This window comes from Sorex fumeus, unplaced genomic scaffold, assembly GCF_029834395.1.
Source record: "Sorex fumeus unplaced genomic scaffold, SorFum_2.1 ptg000036l, whole genome shotgun sequence".
Classification (NCBI taxonomy): Eukaryota; Metazoa; Chordata; class Mammalia; order Eulipotyphla; family Soricidae; genus Sorex; species Sorex fumeus.
In genome coordinates, this window is record NW_026606093.1 from 17,374,806 (window position 1) to 17,399,145 (window position 24,340).

A 24,340-nucleotide genomic window follows, 5' to 3' on the forward strand; every position below is an offset into this window, starting at 1 on the left:
CTCTGCGCTGCCGGCCCTTCCGGGACCGTGACCCTCGCACCCGATCCCCAGGGCCGCGGCCCGCGCTATGACAGCGGCCGGGGCCGGCCTGCCGGTGGCCTGCGCCGCGGCGCCCGGCGTGGCTCGGCGCCCGGGGGCGGGGCGTTCCGGGGGCGTGTCAGGGGCGGGGCCAGTCTAGCCGGCCAGCGCGAGGGGCGGGGCAGAGGCGTTTCCGGGGCGTGTCCGGGGCGTGGCGGGGGCGGGGCCGCGCCCGGGGCCGCCGGGAGGCCGAGCCTGCTGCATTGCAGCCGCCGCGGCGCCGCTCGGCTCTTCCTCCCAACAATGGCGGCTCCGAGCCCGAGCGGCGGCGGCGGCGGCCCGGGCCCCGCGGGGCCCCCCGCGCCCGCGCCCCCGGCCGTCAGCAGCATGCAGGGTAAGCCCGGCCCCCGCGGCCCGCGCCGCCCCCCCGGGGAGGCCCGTGCGGCCCTGCGCGCCCCGGCCCGCGCCCCGCGCCCCCGCGCCCGGGCCTGCGACCCCCGGGACCCCGGCGCCGCGTCTCGGGACCCCGCGCCCGGCACCCCGCGCCCCCAGATCCCGGGCCCGCGCCGGCCTCCGCACCTCCCGGCCCCGCGCCCTCCGGCCCTTGCAGCCCCCGGCCCCGCGACCCCGGGCCCCGCGACCCCCGGCCCCCCTCCCGCACCCCCGGACCACGCTCCCCTCGGACTTAGGGCCCACGGCCCGCGGCCCCCGGAGCCCCGAGCCCCGCGCCCCTCGGCCCGGCCCGGCGCCCCCTGGACCGCGGACCCCGCGCCCTGGCCCGGCCCCGGGCTCCCCGGCCCCGAGTCCCCCGTTCCCCCGGCCCGGGCCTCGCCGCAGGGTCCGCCTCGGGCACCCGAGCTGGACCCCCGGGCCGTCAGGGTCGGGGCCCGGGAGCAGCGGGGTCCTCGGGCCCGCGCCCCTGGGAGGAGTGGGGGGCCGCGGGGCGGACGCGGGGCCCAGGCAGGGGCTAACGCGGCAGCAGCGGCCAGAAGACGGGGTCGACCGACGCGGGGCGCAGGACCCGGGGCTGGGTCGGGGGGCCAGGCCGGTCTGCACGCCGAGCCCCTCCCGGTACCGGCTCCCCCGGGCCTGCGTGGGCCCTCGGCCCGACACGGAGGTGTGAGCACCAGGCCCAGCCCGCGGCCCTTCCTAAGTTTCCAGGGCATTTCGGGTAGTAATGCTGCTCCTGCAATTGCTCTGGGAGAAATGTCTTCACGACTTGGAACAAACTGATCCTGCTCAGTTATTACTGAATCAGTCAGTCTGGGTAGTTTGTTGATAAGGTGACTTTTTGATCAGGATTCTTTCTAAAAGGTCCCTGGGTCTAAACTGTGCGTGCGTAGGGTCAACATGGCTTGAATATTTGATGTTTATGGGAGTGCGTGAATCAGGAAGCAGAGACAGGATATTTTATTCACCTTTATATTCCAGTAGACTGCAGAAGATAATTTTAAACATGGAGAGCAGTGACAAATATATAAACAGGATGATGTCAGACATCAAGAGGACACTTTGTGTCTGCGCCCAGATAATGAATTCAAATTGAGCTAACTATTGGATGTCGCTAAATTGCACGCAGTGATATAGACCAAGTACAGGATGGGTCTTGTGACTTGACAAGTTTGCACTGTACTTGTAGGGAAATGAAAGGGCAAAATGACACATTAGGCATTGCTACTTACCCAAAATGGGTAACATAAAGCTTATAACTACAGTCAGGAAGTGTTTGAGGATACAGGAAGTGGTGCTTCCTGGGTACTTGGGGCTGGGAATGTGCATCTGGAACACCACATGGTGCCAGGTACCTGGAGAAACATTCTCAGGCATCGCTGAGTCCGGCCCACTGAGCTGTATGTCAGCGTCTCATTGGCTGTACCCCTCCGTTTAACACCCAGCAAAGCACCCAAACCACCACCAAAGCAGTAAGTTGAGCATCTGCCAAGTAACAGGCATAGCAGGTGAATGAGGGTATGCAGAAAAGAGCAGAGCAGGTACTCTTACTCCCAGGGGGCCTATTAGGATGGAGGAATATGAGAAGCAGGTAAATAAATTAGAAAAATGTTATGAAGAAAGCACGCTGGATTTTCTAATAGAAGATAAAATGGGACAGTGCAGTCTAAGATAACCAAGAAAAACATGCCTGCAAAACTTTAGCGCTAAAGAGAAGATTCTAGCCAGAGGAGACAGTATATATGAAGGTTCCAAAGTGAAAATACTTGTAGTGTTCTGGCAACTCAAAGTTACTAGTTCTGTTACTATTCTCCCTACACCTGCGTTTGAATACTTCGTAAACTTATTAAGCAAAGCCCATTTGAAAAGGGAGACAGACATAAGGCTCTTGAGTTAATGATAATATGCTCTTACTACTGTCTAGCTTTGAGTGGTACAGTCTCCTGTTAGTTAAATCTTGTTCTTGAAACTTTTTATTAAAATGAAGAATAGTGCTTGCGGAGTCCAGGTTCTAAGGTAGGGCCAGGAAGCAGCAGTCTGGATCTCTCTCTCTGCTCTCACTTTCTTTTCTGTTCCCTTTCCTCATTCTTCCCCCTCTCCTGAAGTTGTTAGTGATCCTGCTTTCATTTATTTTTTTTTTTAAACACTTGAAAAATTATTTTGTTTTGGACGGCCATATGCGGTGACAGGATTTGAATCATTGTCAAAATGAATTCAGTATCAATTGCATGCATGTCAGAACATTCCAGGAAAGTGCGTTAACTGCTGTACTATCTTTCCTGGTCCATTAAAAAAAAAATTTAGACACTGATTTATGATACTGTTAATATTAATGCTTCCTCAGTACAATCTTGTTACATCACACCTGCTGTTACAGTACCAGCTTTCCCTTACTCTTTGAAACAGGAGGAAGTAGCTTTGGGACCTATGGAATGTGCCTCATGTGTTGGGCATTGGGGATCTGAGTGACAGGCTGGTGCTGGCCCCTGGACGGCCCTGTACACTTGCCCATGGCTTCATGCTTGTGACTCAAGACTGTCCCAGTTGGGAGTCATTTCTTTTTCTTTTTCTTTTTTCTTTTTTTTTTTTAATTATTAGATCACCATCAGTTACAAAGTTGAAAAGTTACTTATGAGTTTTGGGTATACCATGTTTGCCAGTGTCCACTTCCCGGCCTGAGACATTCTCCTAACATAGTACTAAGGAGTCAGTTCTGGATACTGGATTTGAACACTGCAGCAGGATTTTAAGAACTTTGTGACTTTGGGCAAGATTCTTAATCTTCCTCATGTTTCAGTTTCTCGGGCTGGAGTGATAGCACAGCAGGTAGGGTGTTTAGCCTTGCACACAGCCGACCTGGGTTCAATGCCCGGCATCCCTGATGGTCCTCCGGGCAGTGCCAGGAGTAATTCCTGCATGCAGAGGCAGGAGTGAGTAACCCCTGAGCATCACTGGGTGTGACCCGAAAAGCCCCTATATATATGTATATATATATATATTTTTTTTTCAGTTTTTCAACTAGAAAGTAGAAATAATGCTTATTATGTTGCAGGAATTTTGAGACTGCAAGGCCAGCATGGGTGGGTTCTGTGTAAAGGTGTCAAGCTAGCCGCCCTGTGCAGCAGCCCACTGTCAGTCTGATGGTCGCCTCAGCGGCCAAGCAAGCCCTGATCCCGAGGGGTCTAATGCACACTTATAAAATTACCAACAAAATTTTTTTTCACATTACTGTTACTGTTCTCTCCCGTACCAGGCTTCTTCTGCCTTCCCACTGGCAACCTCAGTTCCTGCCAGTTTGTTTTGTTACTGCTGAGTCCTGTCCTCTATACCCTGTTACTTTCCATTTTTTTTTTTTATAACATTGTTGAGCATTTATCTAGTTTCAGGTAATTGCTCTGCCCATGTACAAGCTCTGTTGCTTTGGGGAATTTCTTTTTTTTTTTTTTTAATTTTTATTAGTGAAACACCATGAGGTACAGTTGTAGACTTACAAATTTTTGTGCTTGGGTTTCACTTATACAGCGATTGAATACCCATCCCTCCACCAGTGCCCATCTTCCACCACCACGGATCCCAGTAGCCCTCCCAACCCCCAACCCCCCATCCCACCCTGCCTCTGTGGCAGGGCGGGAATTATTTCTTAAGGACTTTTAGGTTCACATTTTAACAGGAGTGATACCCGCCTTGTAGGTTGACTTAAACCACATTAAATTAAAGCATATGAAAGTGTTTAAAAATTGCAAAATGTTTAAAGGCTTGTTATTAGATGTTGTTCCTTGCTGTAGTTAATAGTCACTTAAAATATGAATTTAAAAGGCAGGAAACCTTTGTCACATTTTTCTCTAATGTCGTTTATCAGAGTCAGTGTGTGCACCGAAATATAAGATGACATATAAATTAACCCTATTTTTTTTTTTTTTTAGTTTACCAGAAAGCCCATCTTTTCAGCTGATGTAATCCACTGAAAGTTCAATTTTATATAAGTACATTTTTGGTTTAGAAACAGTGATGATACATACTCTCACTAAATCTGACTTTGCTTGATCACATGTAATATTCCTTTCCCAAGTTTTCTTTTCCAAAATTCTTTGTTGTATGTAAAGTTTCTCCTACACTTGTCTTCTTTCCTATTCTGGAGTAATAGGATTTCCTCCCCAACTTTTTAAGAAATTTTGTGGTTTTACAAAGTTATTCATAGTTGAGTTTCAGACATACATACAGTTTTGGAGCATCAGTCCCACCACCAGTGTCAGCTGCCCTCCACAGTGTTCCCAGGGTCCCTTCTGTATGCCTCCCACCCCAACCCCAATCCGGCCTGCACTCTTGACAGGCACTTTGTAAGTTTGGTAAACTTTGTAACCCTGTGTTTTAAATCAGTTTCTTTTTTTTTTTCTTTTTTTCCAACAACGCCCAAGGGTTACTCCTGACTGCACTCAGGAGTTACTCCTGGCGGTGCTCAGGGGACCATATGGGATGCCGGGGATCGAACATGGATTGGCCATGTGCAAGGCAAATGCCCTACCTGCTATACTATCGCTCCGGCCCCTAAATCAGTTCCTTTTAAAATAAATTTCTCTTTTCATTCTGTTTCTCTTATCTGATTTGATAAGCTATGTTGATATAGGTGAGCTCCAATACTTTTCCTTATCTTTAGGGATCTACAGGAATTATAAGCAACTGTCTCATATATAATCCAGGTCAACCTCCTTTGCCATCTTCATCTCTGGGCAGTAGAGGTGACCCAAATGAGAAAACCCGAGAACTCTTAATGCATACTTAAAATTAGAACAGGAGATAAATAGCTCCTTATCTTTACCCTTACCTAATGTGTATTCTTTAATGCTGGTCTCTTTCATAGAGAGAATTGGTCTCTTTCATAGTTCGGTAATTTGCCTTAGTAGCGAGGTGGATTTTAATCCAGGTATAAGAGTGGGAACCTTTTGCTCTTCTTACTACTGTATGCACAGGTTCGGAGGTTCCCTTTTTAGTCATTTGAGCCATTCAGGTCTGAGAATAAAACCTTGCCAGAAGTGATGCAGATCCAGGAACAGAAGGGAGAGATTATTTTTGGCTGTAAGTGGGGTGGGTGGAAGCTGAAAGCATCTAGTCACCCTTGGGTTGTTTTGGGGCCTTGATGCTTCCTGATGCTCCTTGATGTTAGAGTTCTAAATTTGCTGAGGGTTTACAGTAGCATTTTGAATTGGGAGGGCATTTCGATTATTTGATCAAATGGCATATGTCGCCTTCTGGCTAAATCTGTCTGGCAAGTCACTGTCCGCTGATGGGATAAATGCTAGCCCCCCTCTCTCTCTCTCTCACCCCAGACTCGGAAAATATTCATGTATCTCCACACATTCTTGGTAGCATTGAGAATTAATGTGTACCCACAGAAAGGACTTAGGACACAAAGTGTTGGGTGGCTTAACTTATGGCCATTACAAAGAGAGCATTTGTCCGTTAGTGCAAGTCAAAGTGTGCCTTTTGAGAGAAGATAATAACTATGTCATATATAGCTTGATTCTTGAAGAACACAGGGAAAGATGAATGTTTACCACAGCACCTTTTTTTCCTAATGATATTTTATCTAACCAGAAATCACAAAGATAAAATTTTTGAAAGGGGCGATGGGAATAGTGTTGTCCGATATCTCAGTGAAATAACAGGCAGTGTCAGATATTTGTATAATTTTAAAATTAAAATTTAAAAAGGCATCATTATTGGGCTTCCCTGATGTGTTCTCTGGCATTCCTGAGATCTGGGTAAAGTTGCTAGGAGGATGCATTCAGCATTTCAGAGTTGGAAGCCTTGGGATACTGAGCTGTTCCTAAGGAGGCCTGGAGCAGAGGGGTAGGGGTTGGGGGCCCAGTGCCATCTGGAGTTCTTCCTTTTAAGGTTTTCAGGGTGAACAGAAGTGAAAGGAAAGGTGCAGGCTAATAGGCTGAGCTTTTTTTTTTTTTTTTTTTTTTGCTGGAGTTGGTGGCAGGGGCTGGTTACAGTCTTGACTCCATCTGAAGAAGGCCAGGAATCCTGATGACGATGATAATCAAAGCCTCTTCACTTCACTTTTACTTCACTACCATTTCTCTCTAGTAGTGGGAGCCACTCCCAGCAGTACTGAGGTTGAAGGACACATATTGCTGGGGGTAAACCCAGGTCCTGTCCTTGCAGTACCTGTGCTCTGTCACTTGGGCCTCTTACCCCTCGATGTCTCAGGGATTGAACCAGGTCTCATGCATCCTAGGCACACAATTTTCTGCTGAACCACATTCCCTGTATTTTTTTTTTTTTTGGTACACATGTAGTAAAGACAGTAAGTTATAGGTTTGGAGTTAGGACAGTTAAAGGACTCTCAGGAGACCGAGCTAAGAGAGTGACACTGAGAGAGGAATGTGGAGAAGATCAGATAAAGCGGGTGAAGAAACTTAGAAGCAAAGGTTGGGGAAAAGTTGAGCATAGCGTATTTCCTTTTATATAAGCATTTTAGCACTTTATCTTATACATCTTAATCTTTATTCTTAATTATCCATGATTTAGTGAATGTAAACCTGCCTGGGGATAGGTAGAATAAAAATGAACTAAATTTGAAGGAAAAGGGTTATATATCCTTCAATCCCAGGATACAGACAATTCATTATATTAAATCCGTGGGACACCTGAAAATTAATTGATTGCTAGCAATAGGTTTAACTGTGTATTGAAACTTTTAGGTAGAAATTTTGAGACAAAGTGAGACCTCGAAAATGGAATGATTGTGAATCAACATTAATCTTTTTATTCTCGCACCATATTGCTTTCGGTGGAGTTGGGAATATTGAAGTTTTTAGTCACTGTTTCTCCCCCACACTTTCTCCTTATATGAGCACTAGTGACGTCGTTGTCCTCCAACTGCCACCTGCATCCTCATGCCCCTGAAAATAAGGAGTTTATGAAGCAACTTGGTGCTTTCCCCAAACTTGTACAGTAGGCCTTTATAGGTAGAGTTTTCATGTATAAATAATCTCTCATTAGTCACATATAGGTCTTCTCTGCATAAACTTTAGAAATACAGGTGTGTGTGTGTGTGTGTGTGTGTGTGTGTGTGTGTTGGGCCACACCTTGCAATGCTCAGGGATTGCTCCTGGCTCTGTGCTCAGGAATTCCCCCTGGTGGTGCTTGGGGGACCATGTGGAATGCTGGGGGGTCGAACCAAGCCCCACCCTATACCAGCCGTACTGTCTACAGCCCTGGAATTTAGAACTCTTTAGCTAATATTTTTACTGTTATTTGGGGATGTGATTTTCATATTTTGATTTTGGCCCCACGCAGTGGTGCTCAGGACTTTGTCGTGGCTCTGCGTTTGCGGAGGGCTGGCAGGGGGTGGGCAACCCTGGCCAGCCTCTGCCAGGCAGGCAGCCTGCCACTGTAGTAGCATTCTCGTCCCTGAGCTTTGTTCTTGAGGGGACTCTCGTGCAGTGCTGGGGAAGTCTAGGGCCCCTGCCCAGTGATCTGATTCTCAGCCAGCGTCTGGCTGTGGAGTCAAGGCCTGAGGCTGCCCTGCTGCTCTGCCTGGACTTTCTGGGTCCCAGGGCCTCGCCTGGGAGCTCCTGTGATGTATGCATGCAGGACAGGTGCCTTCAACCCCTTTTTCTCTCTCCTTGTTCCACTTGATAATATTAAGTGAAATTCTGATTTATAGGTAAGGTATTGTATTCCGGTTAATTAAGCTCTTTCTTGCAGGATGCAGGGTCAATTAGCAGGGTTTTTTTTTTTTTTTTTTTTTTTTTTTTTTTGCGAGAGACATCTTTCAGAGAAAGGGATCTTGGTATGAGACCCTGGAATCTGTTCACTGTTCTCTTCCTACATAATTGCGTATTTAGAAAAAGTTAGAGTTTTGTTTTTAAATTTTCTCTTTATGTTACTTGCACCAATTTTGTACTAATGGCAAAGTTTTAAGAGTTACTTAGTACTTCAAGTGGGCATGACTTCTTTTTTCAAAAAAAGATTTATATTTTTGGTTGGATCACAAAACTATTACTAATGATTTCCCAGGGATATAATCCCAGCACCATACCCATCACCACTGGACTTGTCTCCCCATTGAAGGGTCCCAGTAAAGTGGGCATAACTTCTGTTTGAATGGTGTCAGTCACATACATTAAGCATTTTTCCCTAGTCACCATATTTTGTCACATATAGATTCAACTCCTTCATTGTTTACATTTTTTTTATTTATAGTTTATGGCCCCTTGCTGCTGGGACACTCTCCCGGAGTGCTGGGGGGGGGGAGGGGGCCAGGTGCCAGGACCCTCATAAGCCTCAGGCCTCTGGCCCATCACCCTGGCCTTCACTTTACTCCTTTGCATATACTTTCAGATTGCTTTTTTCTTGTTTCTTTCTGAATTCCTCTTTCCCTTTGTGCAGTCCCTCCCTTCCCTGCCCTGTCTTCCAATTTTGCTATTCACTTAGTGCTAAAAAAGAGTGTATTGCCTTAAGTTGTTTCTGTGTTTATCAGTGTGGCTTTAGCTTGTGGGACAGGTGACTTTCTGCTTCCTTGTCCACTCAGGAGGGCTCTGAGGTGGGTTTCTCAGCTGCACGTAGCAGTCTCGGTGCTCTCTCCTCTCCTGACTCCAGAAAACCAGTTTCCCGGCCTCCTGTCCTCTATTGGGCTTATTCTGCCTGGCTAGTGGAGCACCAGCTTCTAGTTGCTTGTTTATGGACTTATGGAACTCAGATTTTCTCTCTGAAGTCAGTTTCTGCTGCACAGTTCATACACGCACACCTTAAAATTTCTGTTACATTTTTTATTTGTGACTTATTTTGAGCTTATTGGATTAAGTTGTAGAGAAGATTTTAAGTGCAGTGACTCCAGGCTTTCTCCTACGGTTCTCCACCCCCCTTCTGTGTTGAAGATTATTATTCTGGCTCTTTGTCATGTTCATTTTGATTGACTATATAAATAAAGACATATTAAATAAAGGTTAGGGTGGTGCATGTTCTTAATATATCTTCACAGTTCCCCAGTTCAGTAGTAAATATCCATAGACTACTAGGAAAGCCAGGCGTGCATTTGGTAAACTCAGGGAGGGGTTGAATATTTTGAGAAAGATTTGTTATTAAACAGCTTGTTTTATTTGGTATGTTAAAAATTACATCTGTATACAAATACATAGGTATTATTAGCACCCTTTTTCAAGCTTCTAAGTAGATGTGACATATTTTCTTCCCTTAACTTATAAAGTTCTGGTGTGCCAAGGAATATCTTGGGTCACTGTTTCTTTTTCAGGCTTATATCAGGAACGTTTTAGCATCTATATTAGTTCATTATTTTGCTAGTAGTTTCTGACTGGAGAATCCTATGTACATAGATTTCACAATTTATCAATGGAAACTTTTATCATTAGTAATTTTCAGGGGCTAGTTGCTATTATTATTGAATAGCTATCAAGGATAAAAGTAAATACATTGTGTAACTCAAATATAATAAACATATATTTAAACCAGCTGACATGGTAGGGCTAATGTGAACTGCTCTTAAATTGGTTTTATTCAAAGTATAAGTGTAATATTATGTTCTAATTATAGTTTGTTTGATTTACAGTAAATGAACTGGAACTTATCTCTTTTACTTTAGGCTTTCAGATAAACTTCTGTGAAAAGGCACAAAGTAAGCTACAAATTTTATGATATTATGCTACTTATCTTTTCCATATTCATTTTGGTATTGGGAATGCGTCCACTATTGTTTCAACTAACCTATCATGGCAGTTTCACATAAAAAGAGCTTCCATTTTTCATGTTTTTCTCCAATTAAAATTTTGTGTTATATTCTTCTTGTAAATTGTTCTTGTTTTCATTTGAACTTGAAGTTGGAAAAATAGCTGTATTGACACAAGGCAAATGGATATAAGTACAGAAAATATGTAGATATCCAAATGTATATAAATATTCACATACATATATAGGCATAGAAAGATGAGATAGACTTCAGAAGGTCTGTATAGGTATAAAAGGATAGATAAAGGTATTCTGTTCATACTTGTGACATTAGAAAGATGTGTTTAGGTTTTTGAATTTAATCATAATTTAAATAGTGTTAAAGAAAATCTTATTCAGAGTGTGGTACAAAAAAGTAAAAGATTACATTGGGGTTCAAGGGACAGTATAGGGGTCAAGGTGATACCTTGAACATGGCCAGCCAAGGTTCTATTCCAGTACCATGTAGAGTGCCCTGGGCACTGCCAGAAGTGATACCTGAGCATCACTGTGGCCCACCTGCTCCATCACCACACAGCCTTCCACCCAACCAAACTTTACCCACAGATACTATGCTTTAAATTTAATTTTTTAAAAACTATACACTGAATTCATTTTTATTTTTGTTTATTTTTTTGTTTTTTGGGTCACACCTGGCCATGCACAGGGGATACTCCTGGCTCAGCCACTCAGGAATTACCCCTGGCAGTGTCAGGAGACCATATGGGATTCTGGGAATTGAACTCGGGTTGACTGTGTACAAGGCAGACACCCTACCCGCTCTGCTACCACTCCAGCCCCTTTATTTTTATTTTTATTTTTTTACAACTTACTCCTGCCTTCACATTCTCCCTCTCACCTCTAATGGACTGGTATTCTTTATTAGAACATTATTTTTCATAGACTTTGTGGGAGGTTTTCTATAGAAAGCAGAATTTGAAAAGTTAAAACAAACGCATTTTTTTTTTTTTGCTTTTTGGGTCACACCCGGCGATGCTCAGGGGTTACTCCTGGCTCATGCACTCAGGAATTGCTCCTGGCGGTGCTCGGGGGACCATATGGGATGCTGGGAGTCGAACCCGTGTCGGGCATGTTGGCTGAGTGCAAAGCAAACGCCCTACCCGCTGTGCTATCGCTCCAGCCCCAACAAACGCATTTTAAATTTGTATCAAACATAGTTAAAGCAACAACTCAATTTAGTGAAGATATACTATAGGAGTTAAAGTTCTTGTCTGCATGCAGCCAGGGTTTGATTCCTTGGGCACAGGAGCCAGGAGAAGCCCATGCGAACTGCTAGGTATGGCCCAGTCCCCCACCCCCAAATTAGAAAACAAAAAACAAACAAACTCTGTTCAAGGAAATGACTCTCAAGTTAACATAAAAATATCCCCAAATATAGCTAGCTTCATCTTCATTTAATGGGAAGTAATGATGACCACTTTTTGTTATCTGCCGTTCTTCCTTTTCCCTTCTTTCGGCTTTATTGTCACATACTTAATGTATAACACTGTGTAAGTGAGCAATGTACTAATTGTAGTGATATATTTCACTTATGTATTGTGAAATGTTTATCATAGTATGATTAGTCATTCCCATTATCTTTTATTACCACTGGTTTTTTTTTTTTTTTTTAGTGAGAACATTTAGGATCTGTTTTCTTAGCAGCTAACACCGTGCTTTACATAGATTCTTTAATGAGGTACCATTCTAAAGTAAATTAGTTGGAAGGAAACAATGTTGAATCTGGAAAAAAATTTCTTGGAATCAAAGTGAGTAATTTCTATTGGTTGACCATTGTAAATTTCTTTGAAATAGTTAGGAAAACTTTGTTACTTATTTATTTCACTCATTTTTGGGGCCACACCGACAGTGCTCAGGGATTGGTTACTCCTGATTCTGGTGAAGCTTGGGGTCCATATGGAGTGCCAGAGATCGAACCTGGGTGCTCAAGGGCAGTGCAAACTTCTTACCTTCTGTACTATCTCTCCAGACCCCCATTTTATTTCTTGAATAGTTTCTGATGGAAATAGAGTGAGTACTAGAGTTGGGCAGCTTGTCCTTAGGAAAAATTTTTAAATGGGTTCATTATGATTGTCATCTTTCTTACCTTATGATAAAAAAAAGTGTAGTTTTTTCTTATCTGCAGTGAACCTACCTATAGTATATGTGATAAAGTTACAATTTATATGTTTTTCATTTGTATGAAACATGTATTTAATTTCAAATTTTATTTTATTCTACTTAGGTAGCATAGTTAGCACATGCAGTAGCATTAGCATCTGTGACTTGAGTGTTTTTTGGCAAGGGATGCTATCTCAGGGCCTGCTCTGTGCTGGGAGAGTGAAGGGGACTGGAACCGGGCCCCCAGCACCTAGACCATGGGCTCCAGGCCACTCAGTCATCTCTTCAATCCTATGCTTATGGTTTTGATAAAAAAAGTTACTGTACCTTCATCACCACCACCAGAGTGGCCACGAGGCAGGCTTACTTCACTGTCTTTTAAATTTGAATACTTGCTGTGGTAGTTTTTGGTTTGGGGCCCACGTGGGCTGGTGCTCAGGAGTGGATCCTTTGTGTGCTCCGCAGCCCACGGAGTGCTGGAATCAACCTGCGCTTTCCACATGCAAGGCAAAGACTCGAAATAAGCCACATCCCCAGCCAATATTGGTGTTTAAAAAAATTGCACTCTTACTAAATCTACTAGTTTATTTGGACATAAAATAAATACTGTATTGATAGTTCTGAGAGTAGACACAATGTCTTTAGACACAATGTCTGAGCAGGTCTGTCCTGTCCTTGGTGTTCACATGCTGCCTGCTTGAATGGGTTTGGAAGAACCTAATCTTAAGTGGTAAGAGGGCATGTGTTTGCCTACTCTGATACTCTTTTGGTTGCCTTCACTATCTCCTCATATTTCCACTGACTTCCCCTGGTTTCTCACATTTCACTTCTTAAAATTTTCTGTTTTGGAGCTCTTTATTACTTGCTGACTGTTGGGGCGTAACATCATTTTATACAGGGATTCATGAAACATACATTGGACACCTAAGTACCATCCAGTAAGCAAAATTATTGGTACAGAAATGAATTCAGTAGCCCCACCCCTTGGCTTACTATACTGTACTGTAGTGTACTAGAGCTGATCTCTATTGATTTGGTTCAGCTACTGGTACTTATCAATACTTAACTGTTTTACATTCTACTATTTTATTTTTAATTAACAAAAGTAAGTGAATACAAAAGTAGCCGAACTCTGGGTCAGTGGTACAGAAACAGGTGAGGACCTTGCCTCCTAAGCGCCATCGTAAGAAGGAACAACACAGAAAGATGTGTTTTCTTAGGGGCTATTTTGCTGACTAGGGATCACGATTCAGACAGAGAGAGGTCAGCAGTGGGAACTAGTAGCAGGGTGAAGAGGTGTAGGGGGAAGAGCTTGTCTTGCTCTGGCTTACCCTCTCTGTGCCATAAACACTGCCAAGAATTACTCCTGAGCATAGAGCCAGGACCACACTGAGCACTGTTTGGTGTGACCCCAAAACCAAAAACCAAAGTCCAGAACAAGAGTTACAACCAGGTCATCAGTGGGCCACTGGCCTTTGCAGTCTCCTCAACCCTGTGCTGCTGCTCAGCGTCAGTGGGGTCTCACAGGAGAGGCAAGGAGTTGGCAGGGACAGGCAGCTCCAGTTGACCATCGTTTTTTTTTAATTTTTTGTGCTATTAGGACCTATAATTCAGGAAGTTTTCAGCTGCTTACATATAATGACTCTGTTTTCCAAGATTTGTAACGTAAAGGTTAGAAGTGTAATTTTGTAGTGTTTCCAATTATTTTTTTTTCAGTTTGTTTTTCAATATAAACAATAACAAGTTAAAAGTGGTTTCTCATTTCTTTAAAAAGCTGGGATGTGGCTCAGTGGTAGAACTCATGCCTTCTATTGTGTGAGTCTCTGGGTTTCCCCAGCACCATGAATAAAATAAATAAAATTTAAAAATGTATGAACTTACCATAGTAATGGTATTTCCCCAATTTAGGTATAATTTGGTGTGAAAATCTTTAGTTTGAAGAACATTTAAAAATTATCAGGAGGCTGGAGTAATAGTACAGCGGGTAGGGCGTTTGCCTTGCCTGGGTTTGATTCCCAGCATCCCATATGGTCCCCTGAGCACCGCCAGGAGTAATTCCTGAGTGCAAAGCCAGGAGTGACCCCTGAGCATTGCCGGGTGTGACCCAAAAAGCAAAAAAAAAAAAAAAATCAGAAAGCTTACATTTAATTTGTTAAAGCTGATTGTATATTATACAACAATTGTGAAAGGAATAAAGTTCAAAGAATACAAAATTAGTTATACAAAAGTGTTAAAAGTTCAACAAATTTGAGTTTTGTTGCTTTAAATAATTCATCACAATCAAAAAATTTATTATGATTTTGATGACTAATGGAAGCTCTCTAGGATTAATTTTTCCCCCATTGTTTGGCTTTCATATAGTTTTTGTTTTTGTATTGTCACATCACTGTTTTGGCTTATTACAACTGCCTATTATATGTAAGTTAGTGGAGTTTTATTGGAAATACATGTGTAGGTACTTATATGCAACAACTCTGGGAGTCCACATTTAATTTGGGACCCAGATTTCTATAAAAATTCAATAAAAATCCACTTTGCATCTCATAGTCTTTCATTTTATTAGTAATAGTTTGTGCATTTGCTTGTTGCTATTCTGAATATGTATGTATAAAATAATATTTAAATGAAGTTATGACTTAAGACAACATTGTTATGTTCCTTTTAATGCTGTTGGATCACTAGATTTTTTATTGATCCAAATCTAAATGTTAGACTGTATTAGAAAAAAAATTTCTTTCCAATGTAGAGCCCCTGCATTTAGAAGATTAGTTAATTCACTAGTTATTATTTACAAATCATTTTATTATAAAGATGTTTATATGATTTATGACTAACTGAATTATTGTATGCAGTAGCTTTTATGATCTACCTTATTATTATTTTTTTTTTACTGTTATTCACTTTTGCTTTATGAAACATGTTTTGGGAAGGGAAAGAGATATGCTTAAAATAATGTATGTTAGAAATGCTTTGATAAATGTCAAATTTACCTTAGTGCATCACACTTCCATTTACATATTTGGTAGATTTATAAACATTTTATGGCTTTCAAAAATTATTTTATTTGGGAATGTTTGCATAGTACGAGTACCTTTACTAGAGAGAGATATGCTCCAGGCTCAGCTGTTATTCTTGTCACTTATAGAAATGAAATTATAGGTCGTGATTAATTTGGTAGCATTGCGTATCCGACTATTTGGAGAAATGATGAATGTATCGTAATGACAAATTCTTATTTTATTGTGAAGCTAGACTTTTAAAATAAGTATCTGTAATTGTTTAAAATTGTAAAGTCATAAGAAGAAAGAAGATAGCTGTTATGTGACTCCAGACATTTGGGGGGGAGGTTATGAATTAAATTTACTGACATTAAGACATGTTTTTTAGATATTTTCTTCAAGAATGTGTGACATAACTGGATGTGAAATATAGGAAACTAGAGAGAGTAGGGTTAAGATCTTAGAAAATCAAGTTGATTAAATTCTGTTTTCCCATTTTACGTACCAATTGTGTTTTCTTTTGGCTTTTGCTATACTGGGCAATACTCAGCTCTGCTCAAGAATCACTTCTGGCGTGGCTCAGGGGACCATTTGGGGTGCTGGGGATTGAGCCTTGGTTAGCCACGTGCAAGAAATGAACCTTACCTGCCATGCTATCTCTGACCTTGTACCAATTTTTTAAGTAGATAAAAGTATTACATTTGGCACTTGGTTTGTTTCCATATTCTGGCGACTGTGAACAGTGCTGCAATGGACATACAAATGCAGATGGCATTTCTGCTGTGTATTTTTGCACCCTGGAGGGCTATTCTCAGAATGGCTATTGCTGGGTCATGTGGAAGCTCAGCTTTTAGAAAATCTACACAGTGGAATACTATACAGCTGTTAGGAATAGTGAGGTCATGAAATCCGCTAATAAATGCATGGACATGGAGAGTATCATGCTGAATGAGATGAGTCAGAAGAAGAGGGACAGACATAGAATGACTGCACAGATCTGTGGGATAATAAAAACATAGTATGAGACTCTGACACCCAAGGACAGTAGAGACAAGGGCCAGGAGGATCACTCCATGCTTGGAAGTCGTTCTCAAGGGCTGGGGGAGAAGGCAGTTGGGATAGAGAAGGGAACCATAAGTCAGTGATGGCTGGAAGGGATTGCTCTGGATTGGAGATTTGTGCCGAAAGTGGGTAAAGGACCAAACATGATGTCCTCTCAGCATCTGTACTGCAAACCATACACATGCCCCAAACAAGGAAGAAAAATGTCTGCCATAGAGGTAGGCTTGGGTGGGGAGGCAGAGTAGAGGCAGCATTGGTGGGAGGGATACTGGGATTAATGGTGGTGGGAAGTGTGCTCTGGTGGAGGGATGGGTGTTAGGACATTGTATGACTGAAACCAGATAATGAAAGTTTTGTAACTGTGTATCTCATGGTGATTCAATGAGAAAAATTACTGTATCACTGTATCACTGTCATCCCTTTGTTCATCGTTTTCCTTGAACAGACACCAGTAACGTCTCCATTCGTCCTAGCCCTGAGATTTTACCAAGTGCCACATTGGAGGCTCTTTCAGGGTCAGGGGAATGAGACCCATCATTGTTACTGGGTTTTGGCATATCGAATACGCCACGGGGAGCTTGCCAGACTCTGCCATGCGGGCAGAATACTCGCAGTAACCTGCCGGTTTCTCTGAGAGTGAGAACTAGCCAATAAACTAGACAAGTTTCTGGGAGCTTGGTTTTATAGTCTCTGGTCTTGGCCATTGATGGGATTACATGGCGTGGTGGGCAGTTGGTGGGTATAACTGTCTAGCTACTGGAAGATGGGGGGTCTGGGTGGAGGAGGCCCAGTCCTGATCCGAGCAGGCTTGGCGATCTCAGCCCCGGGTCCCACGCACCTGGGTTCCTCTGCCGGTTCCTTCATGGGTGAGGCTCATCCAAACATGTGGAGAGTGGTCGTAAGCCTGGCTGTGGCTGGGTTTCAGAGGTCTTCAGCTGCCGGGGCTTCTGCTCAGGGTGAGGAGGGAAATTCAACCTGCCCCTATCCAAGGGACCCCGTAGGTGTGGGGGCAGGAGACTCTGCCTGAGGGTGATCACTGTATTACTGTAATCCGGTTGTTCCTCGATTTACTTGTGCGGGTGCCAGTAATGTCTCTATTTGTCCCAGCCCTGATATTTTACCAGCTTCTCCGAACTTGTCTTTCCCAATGATTGGAGGCTTTTTCAGCGTCAGGGAAATGAGACCTGTTATAGTTACTGCTTTTGGCATATTGAACATGCCACGGGGAGCTTCCCAGGCTCTGTCGGTGCAGCGGGACACTCTCAGTAGCCTGCCGGGCTCTCCAAGAAGCGCATATATATATATATATATATATATATATATATATATTTCTCTCTAAATTTGTTGCCTACTGTCAACCCCATCAGACATGGTGTGGTAATTATGGAAAATGCGTAGAAAGTGTCTTATAATATGTTGCGGGGCCGTGTGGTTGGGAAAGCGGCCTGGAACGTGGCGGTGGTTGGGTAGTGGAAGTTATCTCCCAGGGTGGGTCCCTTGGGGCAGGGCGGGCTCTCATCTGCCCCCCTCTGGGGCGCCCCAAATGAAAACAGCCTGGCATGGAGTCCGGTGGCATGGTTATGGGAGCCCATTTTGTTCCCTTTCGGAAGAGGCAGCTGTGAGTTCTGGAGGGTCGCCGATGAGGAGATCATCTAGCACCGGCAGGGAGTGGCATCTGGGTATGACCCCTGGGCTGCTGGAGACGGAGAAGCAGGCAGGGGAATCTTTGCTCCCGGGACCCGTTGGGGTAATCCAGAGTCCAGGGTCATAAAGTTCCACGTTACCTGGGTTGCATGTGGCTTCATGCATGCGTGAGACTTGGCCCGCATGTCTGGAAAACGGCCTGGAGTGTAGTGGTGGGTGGGTAGTGGAGGTCAGCTGCCGGGTCCCTGAATTTAATCATTTGGAATTAAATTCAGCTAATTTTTTTTTAGTAAACCTAAGAAATCAGATGACTATTCTTGCTGCAGTTAGGGGTCATTGTCACTGTCCTCCCGTTGTTCATCGATTTGCTGGAGTGGGCCCAGTAACATTGTGAGACTTGTTACTGTGTTTGGCATATCGAATTCGTCATGGGTAGCTTGCCAGCTTTGCCATGAGGGCGAGATACTCTAGGTAGCTTGCCGGGCTCTCTGAGAGGGCCAGAGGAATCAAACTCGGGTCGGCCATATTAGCTGCTTGCAAGGCAAATGCCCTACCTGCTGTGCTATTGCTCCAGCAGTTAGGGGTAAGAAAAGTTTATTTAAATGCATGCAGTTGTTGAAGTTAATTGAAAAATCAGATTTTTGTAAGATTAGCCACATGTATACATACATAGCATCCAGTATTTTTATCTTGTCTGCAGGAATCATGACAAATTGCTGATGGAACGTCCATCTGCCTGGAAATGTTTTATATTAAAATATAAATGCTTTATATTTATATTAAATATTTTATATTTATTTATACCACTGTGATGGTGGTATAGGCAGTCAGTGTTTATATATTTCTTTATGCCTTACTTAATCCAAGATTTTTGATCTTGGAAGTATTGTGAATATAAATTGCTCCTGGAAAATGGTTCAGTTTGGAGAAGTTTAATATGTTAGTTTGTTCAATGTGAAAAATAGATTGATTTCCCCATATTTCAGTGCTTCCCCTTAAGTGTTAGTTGCTTCAAGCATTGAACGAATGTTTGGCAAAACTTCCTTATTATGCTGTTCAACAAATATGGGGCAGGTCTTTTGCTGATCACAACACCCAAAAGGAGAGAGAGATCAAAAGGGAATGCCCTGCCACAGTGGCAGGGGGGGATGGGGGGATGGGGGAGATGGGGGGGGGGGAGGGATATTATCCTGGTGGTGGAAAATGGGCACTGGTGGAGGGATGGGTATTTGATCATGGTATGACCGAAATCCAAGCACAAAAATTTGTAAATCTACAACTGTACCTCATGGTGTTTTACTAATAATAATAATAAAAAATATATATATATGGGGCAGAAATTTTATGGAAAGTTTCCAGAAAGTATTTCCAGTTGAGAATATACATTCAAAGTGGTTTTCAATTTAGCATATAAATTTAGGGTGATAGTTTTAAAAGAAGGGGTAAATGCTTGAACTCTTTTTTATATGATTTTGTGGGTGCTTTGCAAATTGAAATACAAGTATAAAGATGAGAAGATTTGCTAGAAGAAAATTTTGACTCATCTAGATCTGTTTATCTTCCCACTAAATATAAATTCCAATTAAATCAGTAGTGAAACTCAAATGTATACTAGCATGGTCACTCCCATTAGAGAATCTCTTTCAGGCCCAAATTTCACATTTAACAAGAACATGTACACTGCTAGTGGTAAGAGGTACTGTGGTCTTAAAGATGAATGAAGTCTATAGCCTATTCTGAAGTTTTTGTTTTTGAGCGATTGTGGTCTGTCTATAATGAATAATAGATAACTCTCACTTTTAATTTTGGGAGATGGGAAGCCTGCGTGAGTGGTGGTGCTTGGGAACCGTATGGTATAGTTTAGGTATCCCAACAAACAGAGCATATGTTGCAGCCCTTTGGACCATTTCCCTCACCTCAGCGCTTTGTATTCTTACAAGATGGAGTAGTCTAGTATCATAAACAGGGGATTTAAGCACAGAAAGTCTTCTGGCTGTCAGTCACAGGTTTGGTTAGAGGCTGTGTGCTGTCAGCTGTAGGGTCTGATTCTTGAAAAAAAGAAGATGCTCATGTGAACGATTTTTCTAAACTAGGTTCTTAAAATGTTAATTAAAATTTCAGGTGTACAGTGTTCTGATCTGAATCCCACCGTCAGTGTTGACTTCCCTCCACCAATTTCCTTCACTGATTTTCCTCCAGAGGTGTCTCCAGATTCTATTAGATAATTCGTATTATTAGATAACGTTCTTCTAGAGATGAAAATCCTCTTATCCCCCCAAACTGCTTCCACGACAGGCACATTTTAATATTTGATGTACTCTGCTCTCTTGCTTGCCATTTGGTTGTCTCTTGTTTATGTCTATACACATGCTACCCCTCCAAACCATGGGTGTACCTGAGATACCTCACTTCATCCCTGTTACATTCCTCTCATTATTAGCCCCCAGTTTCCTTCCTTCCCTATCCTCATTTCTGTGATCCAGGTTCAAGGGTAATCTAGGTGTCCCCTCTTTGGTAAATTGCATTCTCTCTTCTTGTTATTTTTATATATATCACGGATGAATGAAATCATACTCTATCAGTCCTCCATCTTCTAATTCTCCTTACTTAATCTGATCTCCAGTTCTGTCCAAGGTGCTGCCAGTTGCATGGTTTCATGATGCCTTGCAACTGCATAATATTCCGTTATGTATATTTGCCGTATTTTCATTATCCACTCATAGATCAGATGGTTTTTGAGGTCTTCACTTGCAAGTATCATGGGATTTAGGTTTACTATTTATATTCTTTCTGATTTTAGTTTCTAGAGATTTTCATCTCTAGAAGAATGTTACCAAATAATATGAATTATCTAATATAACTACCTAATATATATTATTATTTAATTTTCTAATAATATGACTGAACATGAAGGGGGAAGGGATGTACACTAAGGAAAACATATATTAATAAATCAGACTTTACTGCCCCAGACAGATGGAGAGAATGAATTGTTCAGGACTCTGGAATTATCTTTTATCCCTGGGTCAGCTGGATGAAGATGAGTACTAGATCAGGAGACTTTGGCTGTAGCATGGTGTGTCAGTGTGCTTCACAATGGCGTATTTGTATGTGGACTCTTCAAATAGAAGTCAGTATTTTGCACAAAGGATTTAGGTTTCTCACTTTTTAAATTATTTTGTTCTTATTGGGGGGTCCCACACCTGGTGGTCCTCAGGGGCTACTGAATGGTGCCTGGGGGCTGGCATGTGATGCCGGGAGTTGTAAACAGGCTCCCTTCTGGCGAAGCCAGTGTTCCAGTCTGCTGAGCTATCTGATCCCCATATCTTTCAGTTAGGAATTGAGGAAAGAATATTATTTATTTCTAATAGGCTAGTAAAGTTTTTGAATAGAAACAAAAATAGAATAGAATGAACCTCCACATACCTATCTCTGGACATTGCATCAGTGATGATTGATCTGTGGGCAATTTGATTTCTCTTCTACTGTCATATTTGTTTTTTAACTTTTGCGACTGGGGAGAGGTCAACTCCCACTGCTGGTGCATGGGGCTCCTCTTGCGTCCATCCAGGGGAGTCCTGGCCGTGCTGGCGACCAGACTTAAGCTACTAAATACGAGCTCGCAGGTCAGTCCTTTCCATCTGACTTGTCTGCTGTGGTGTCCTAAACCTGTTCTGATTGTCATTATTCACCCGCAAATGTCAGTTACACGTCTTCTAAGTCACAAGAATTCTCTTAAGTGCTGAATGAATACAGGGAAAGAGAGATATTATAGTAGGGAAGGTACTTGCTTTGCATGAGGCTGATCTCTTGACACCACATTTGGTCTCCTATGCAATGCTAGGGTCAGTCCTTACCTTAGAGGTGGGATTAGCCTTTGAGCATTGCAGAGTTTAGTTTATAACTAAACTAAATCCTCCACCCCACATCTCCCTCGCAGTAAAAGGAAAAAAAAAAAAAGACCATGTCCCTCCCCCATGACTCATGTCACTTTTTTTTTTTTAAGGTTTAAGTTTTTGGTTTTGAGGCCACACCCAGCATTGCTCAGGGCTGCTCCTGGCTCTGGGTTCCGAGGGCATCTGTGGAACCACAGGTGAAACTGGAATTGCCTTTGCTATCCTGTCCCCCTCTTCACTAGCCAGTATCTCTTTCCATTTCCACTGCCGTCACTGTGAAATGAAACGTGATCATATAACCACTCTTTAGATGGCCGCAAATGCTTTACAGATGCCTTATGGTTGGGCTGTTTGGCTTGAAATCTTCTACACATTCTGGATTTTATTAATATGTCTCTTAAGTTTCTTGAGATATATTTGGTAGTTTTTCTTGCTATTTTATTTTTGAAAGAGTTGGGTCATATATTTTGTACTGCTTTGCATATCATGTATTTGGCTCATTATATTCGTACATTCTTTTTAAAATTGTTGTCTTGTTTTTTTTTGGGCCGTACTTGGTGTGCTCTGAGTTTGGGGGAGAATCAGACCTGGTGAGACCTGGGAGCAATATAGTACAGGGTTCAAACCTGGGCCTTTTGTATGCAGAGTGCTTGCTTCTGCCTTTAGGTCCTGGTCATATTCCTTCAGGAATGAATAGTCACATATTTCTCTATGTACAACATTGGCTTATACTTGCTTCTCCCTCAGGCAGCTTAGATTTATTGAGTTATTCCCACAACACTGCCCCTGGAGCACACCCAGTTACACCAGGCACTAATAATTCTATATTTCTTTTCTCTTTCCTTTATGTCCTTTGCATGGTTTGCAATAGCTTTTTTGTATAGACACAGGAAGACAGTTGGTGCTATGCATTTGTAACATGGGAGTTAATTGACTCCAAAATAATATTTACTCCTGGGCACCTGTCATATTTACTTGACTCAAGCCTCAGTTGCCTTTACTTCCTAACATCCCCAAAAGGAGGGCCCCAGAGAGGGACAAGGATGGACCCAGGGCAAGCTGTAGGCTACCCTGGCATCGGAAAAGGACAAGTTAAGTGTCATAAGAAGTATAGTAAGTAAAGAGCACACTCATGGACAAACTTTGTCATGACCCAAAAAGAAGTAACTGAATAAGGACCCTGCTCGGGTAAGGAAAGATTAACCTTACCTGGGGACCGTAGTCTGGGATATATAGTGAGATGTCCCTAGGACGAGCCAACCTTGAAGCTTAATAATGTATCTCACTGTTCATACAAAATTACTAGAAATAGAATCACACTATCTCTGTCATCCCGTTGTTCATCAATTTCCTTGAGCAGACACCAGTAACGTCTCCATTAGTCCTAGCCCTGAGATTTTGGCAGGCGCCACATTGGAGGCTCTCTCAGGGTCAGGGGAATGAGGCCCATTATTGATATCGAATATGCCATGAGGAGCTTGCCAGACTCTACTGTGCGGGCAGGATACTCTCGGTAGCCTGCCGGGTTATAGGAGAGTGAGAACTAGACAATAAGAGGTCGCTTGGCTGGGAGCTTGGTTTTATAGTCTCTGGATCTTGGCCATTGATGGGATTACACGTGGGGGGGGGGTGTCAATTGGCGGGTGTAACTGTCTACCTACTGGAAGATAGAAGAGGAACCCAGCTTTGTGGGACCCAGGACTGAGATCTCTAAGCCAGCTCAGATCGGGACTGGGCCTCCTCCACCCAGATCCCCCATCTTCCAGTAACTAGACAGTTACACCCACCAATTGCTCCTGGTGCCATGTAATCCCGTCAACAGCCAAGATCCAAAGACTATAAAACCAAGCTCCCGAAGAGAACAACGCAGAGTCCTGCCCCCATGCCTGGCTGTCCTCACCTGGGCCCCTTGGAGGGTCGCGGGTTGAGTTTCCCTCTCAGCCCCTGGCTGAAGAAATACAATAAGAAACAAATTCACTATGATTGTTTAAATGGATCACTAGCTGAGGAAAGGAGAAAGCAATACACCCTAAATGAAATCCCACCTTGAGTTGATCTAGTAATCTGAGCCCTCAGATGAGATTTTGTCCTTGAGTTAATCTCCTAGAACTTCCTCTGAATTTGCATTTGTTTGTTGTTATGACAGTGTTCAACCCCAGCTATGTGTACTCCCGCCCTTCACGTTTTTCTGTGTAACTATGCTGTAAGGAGGGAAAAAGGAGGAGAAATTACTATGCTGTAGGGGAGGATTGAACTAGGCTAGAGAAAAGGGAAGAGAATGAAGAGGTTGAGGAAAAGCGAGAAATACCGACACTGTAAATAGGAAAGAAATATTAACACTGTGAAGGGGGAAGAGATCTAACTATGTTAGAGAAATTGCTATGCTGTGAGGGGAGAAATCGAGCTACACTGGGGAAG

The 24,340-nt window shown here is 43.2% G+C and overlaps 1 protein-coding gene across 3 annotated transcripts in view; it reads left to right on the plus strand.

The window, feature by feature from the left end:
• The first annotated feature begins 248 nt into the window (after positions 1-248).
• The window catches only part of MAP2K4 (mitogen-activated protein kinase kinase 4), a 177,900-nt gene continuing 153,808 nt past the window's right edge, over positions 249-24,340 (plus strand). Inside the window, exons 1-2 of one of the 3 annotated variants that reach the window (XM_056117815.1) lie at positions 249-412; positions 10,046-10,111. In XM_056117815.1, the coding sequence (XP_055973790.1) occupies positions 322-412; positions 10,046-10,111 (157 nt within the window). In that variant the 5' untranslated portion in view covers positions 249-321. The remainder of the gene's footprint in view (positions 413-10,045; positions 10,112-24,340) is intronic. The other 2 variants (XM_056117816.1, XM_056117817.1) reach the window with 2 other exon arrangements.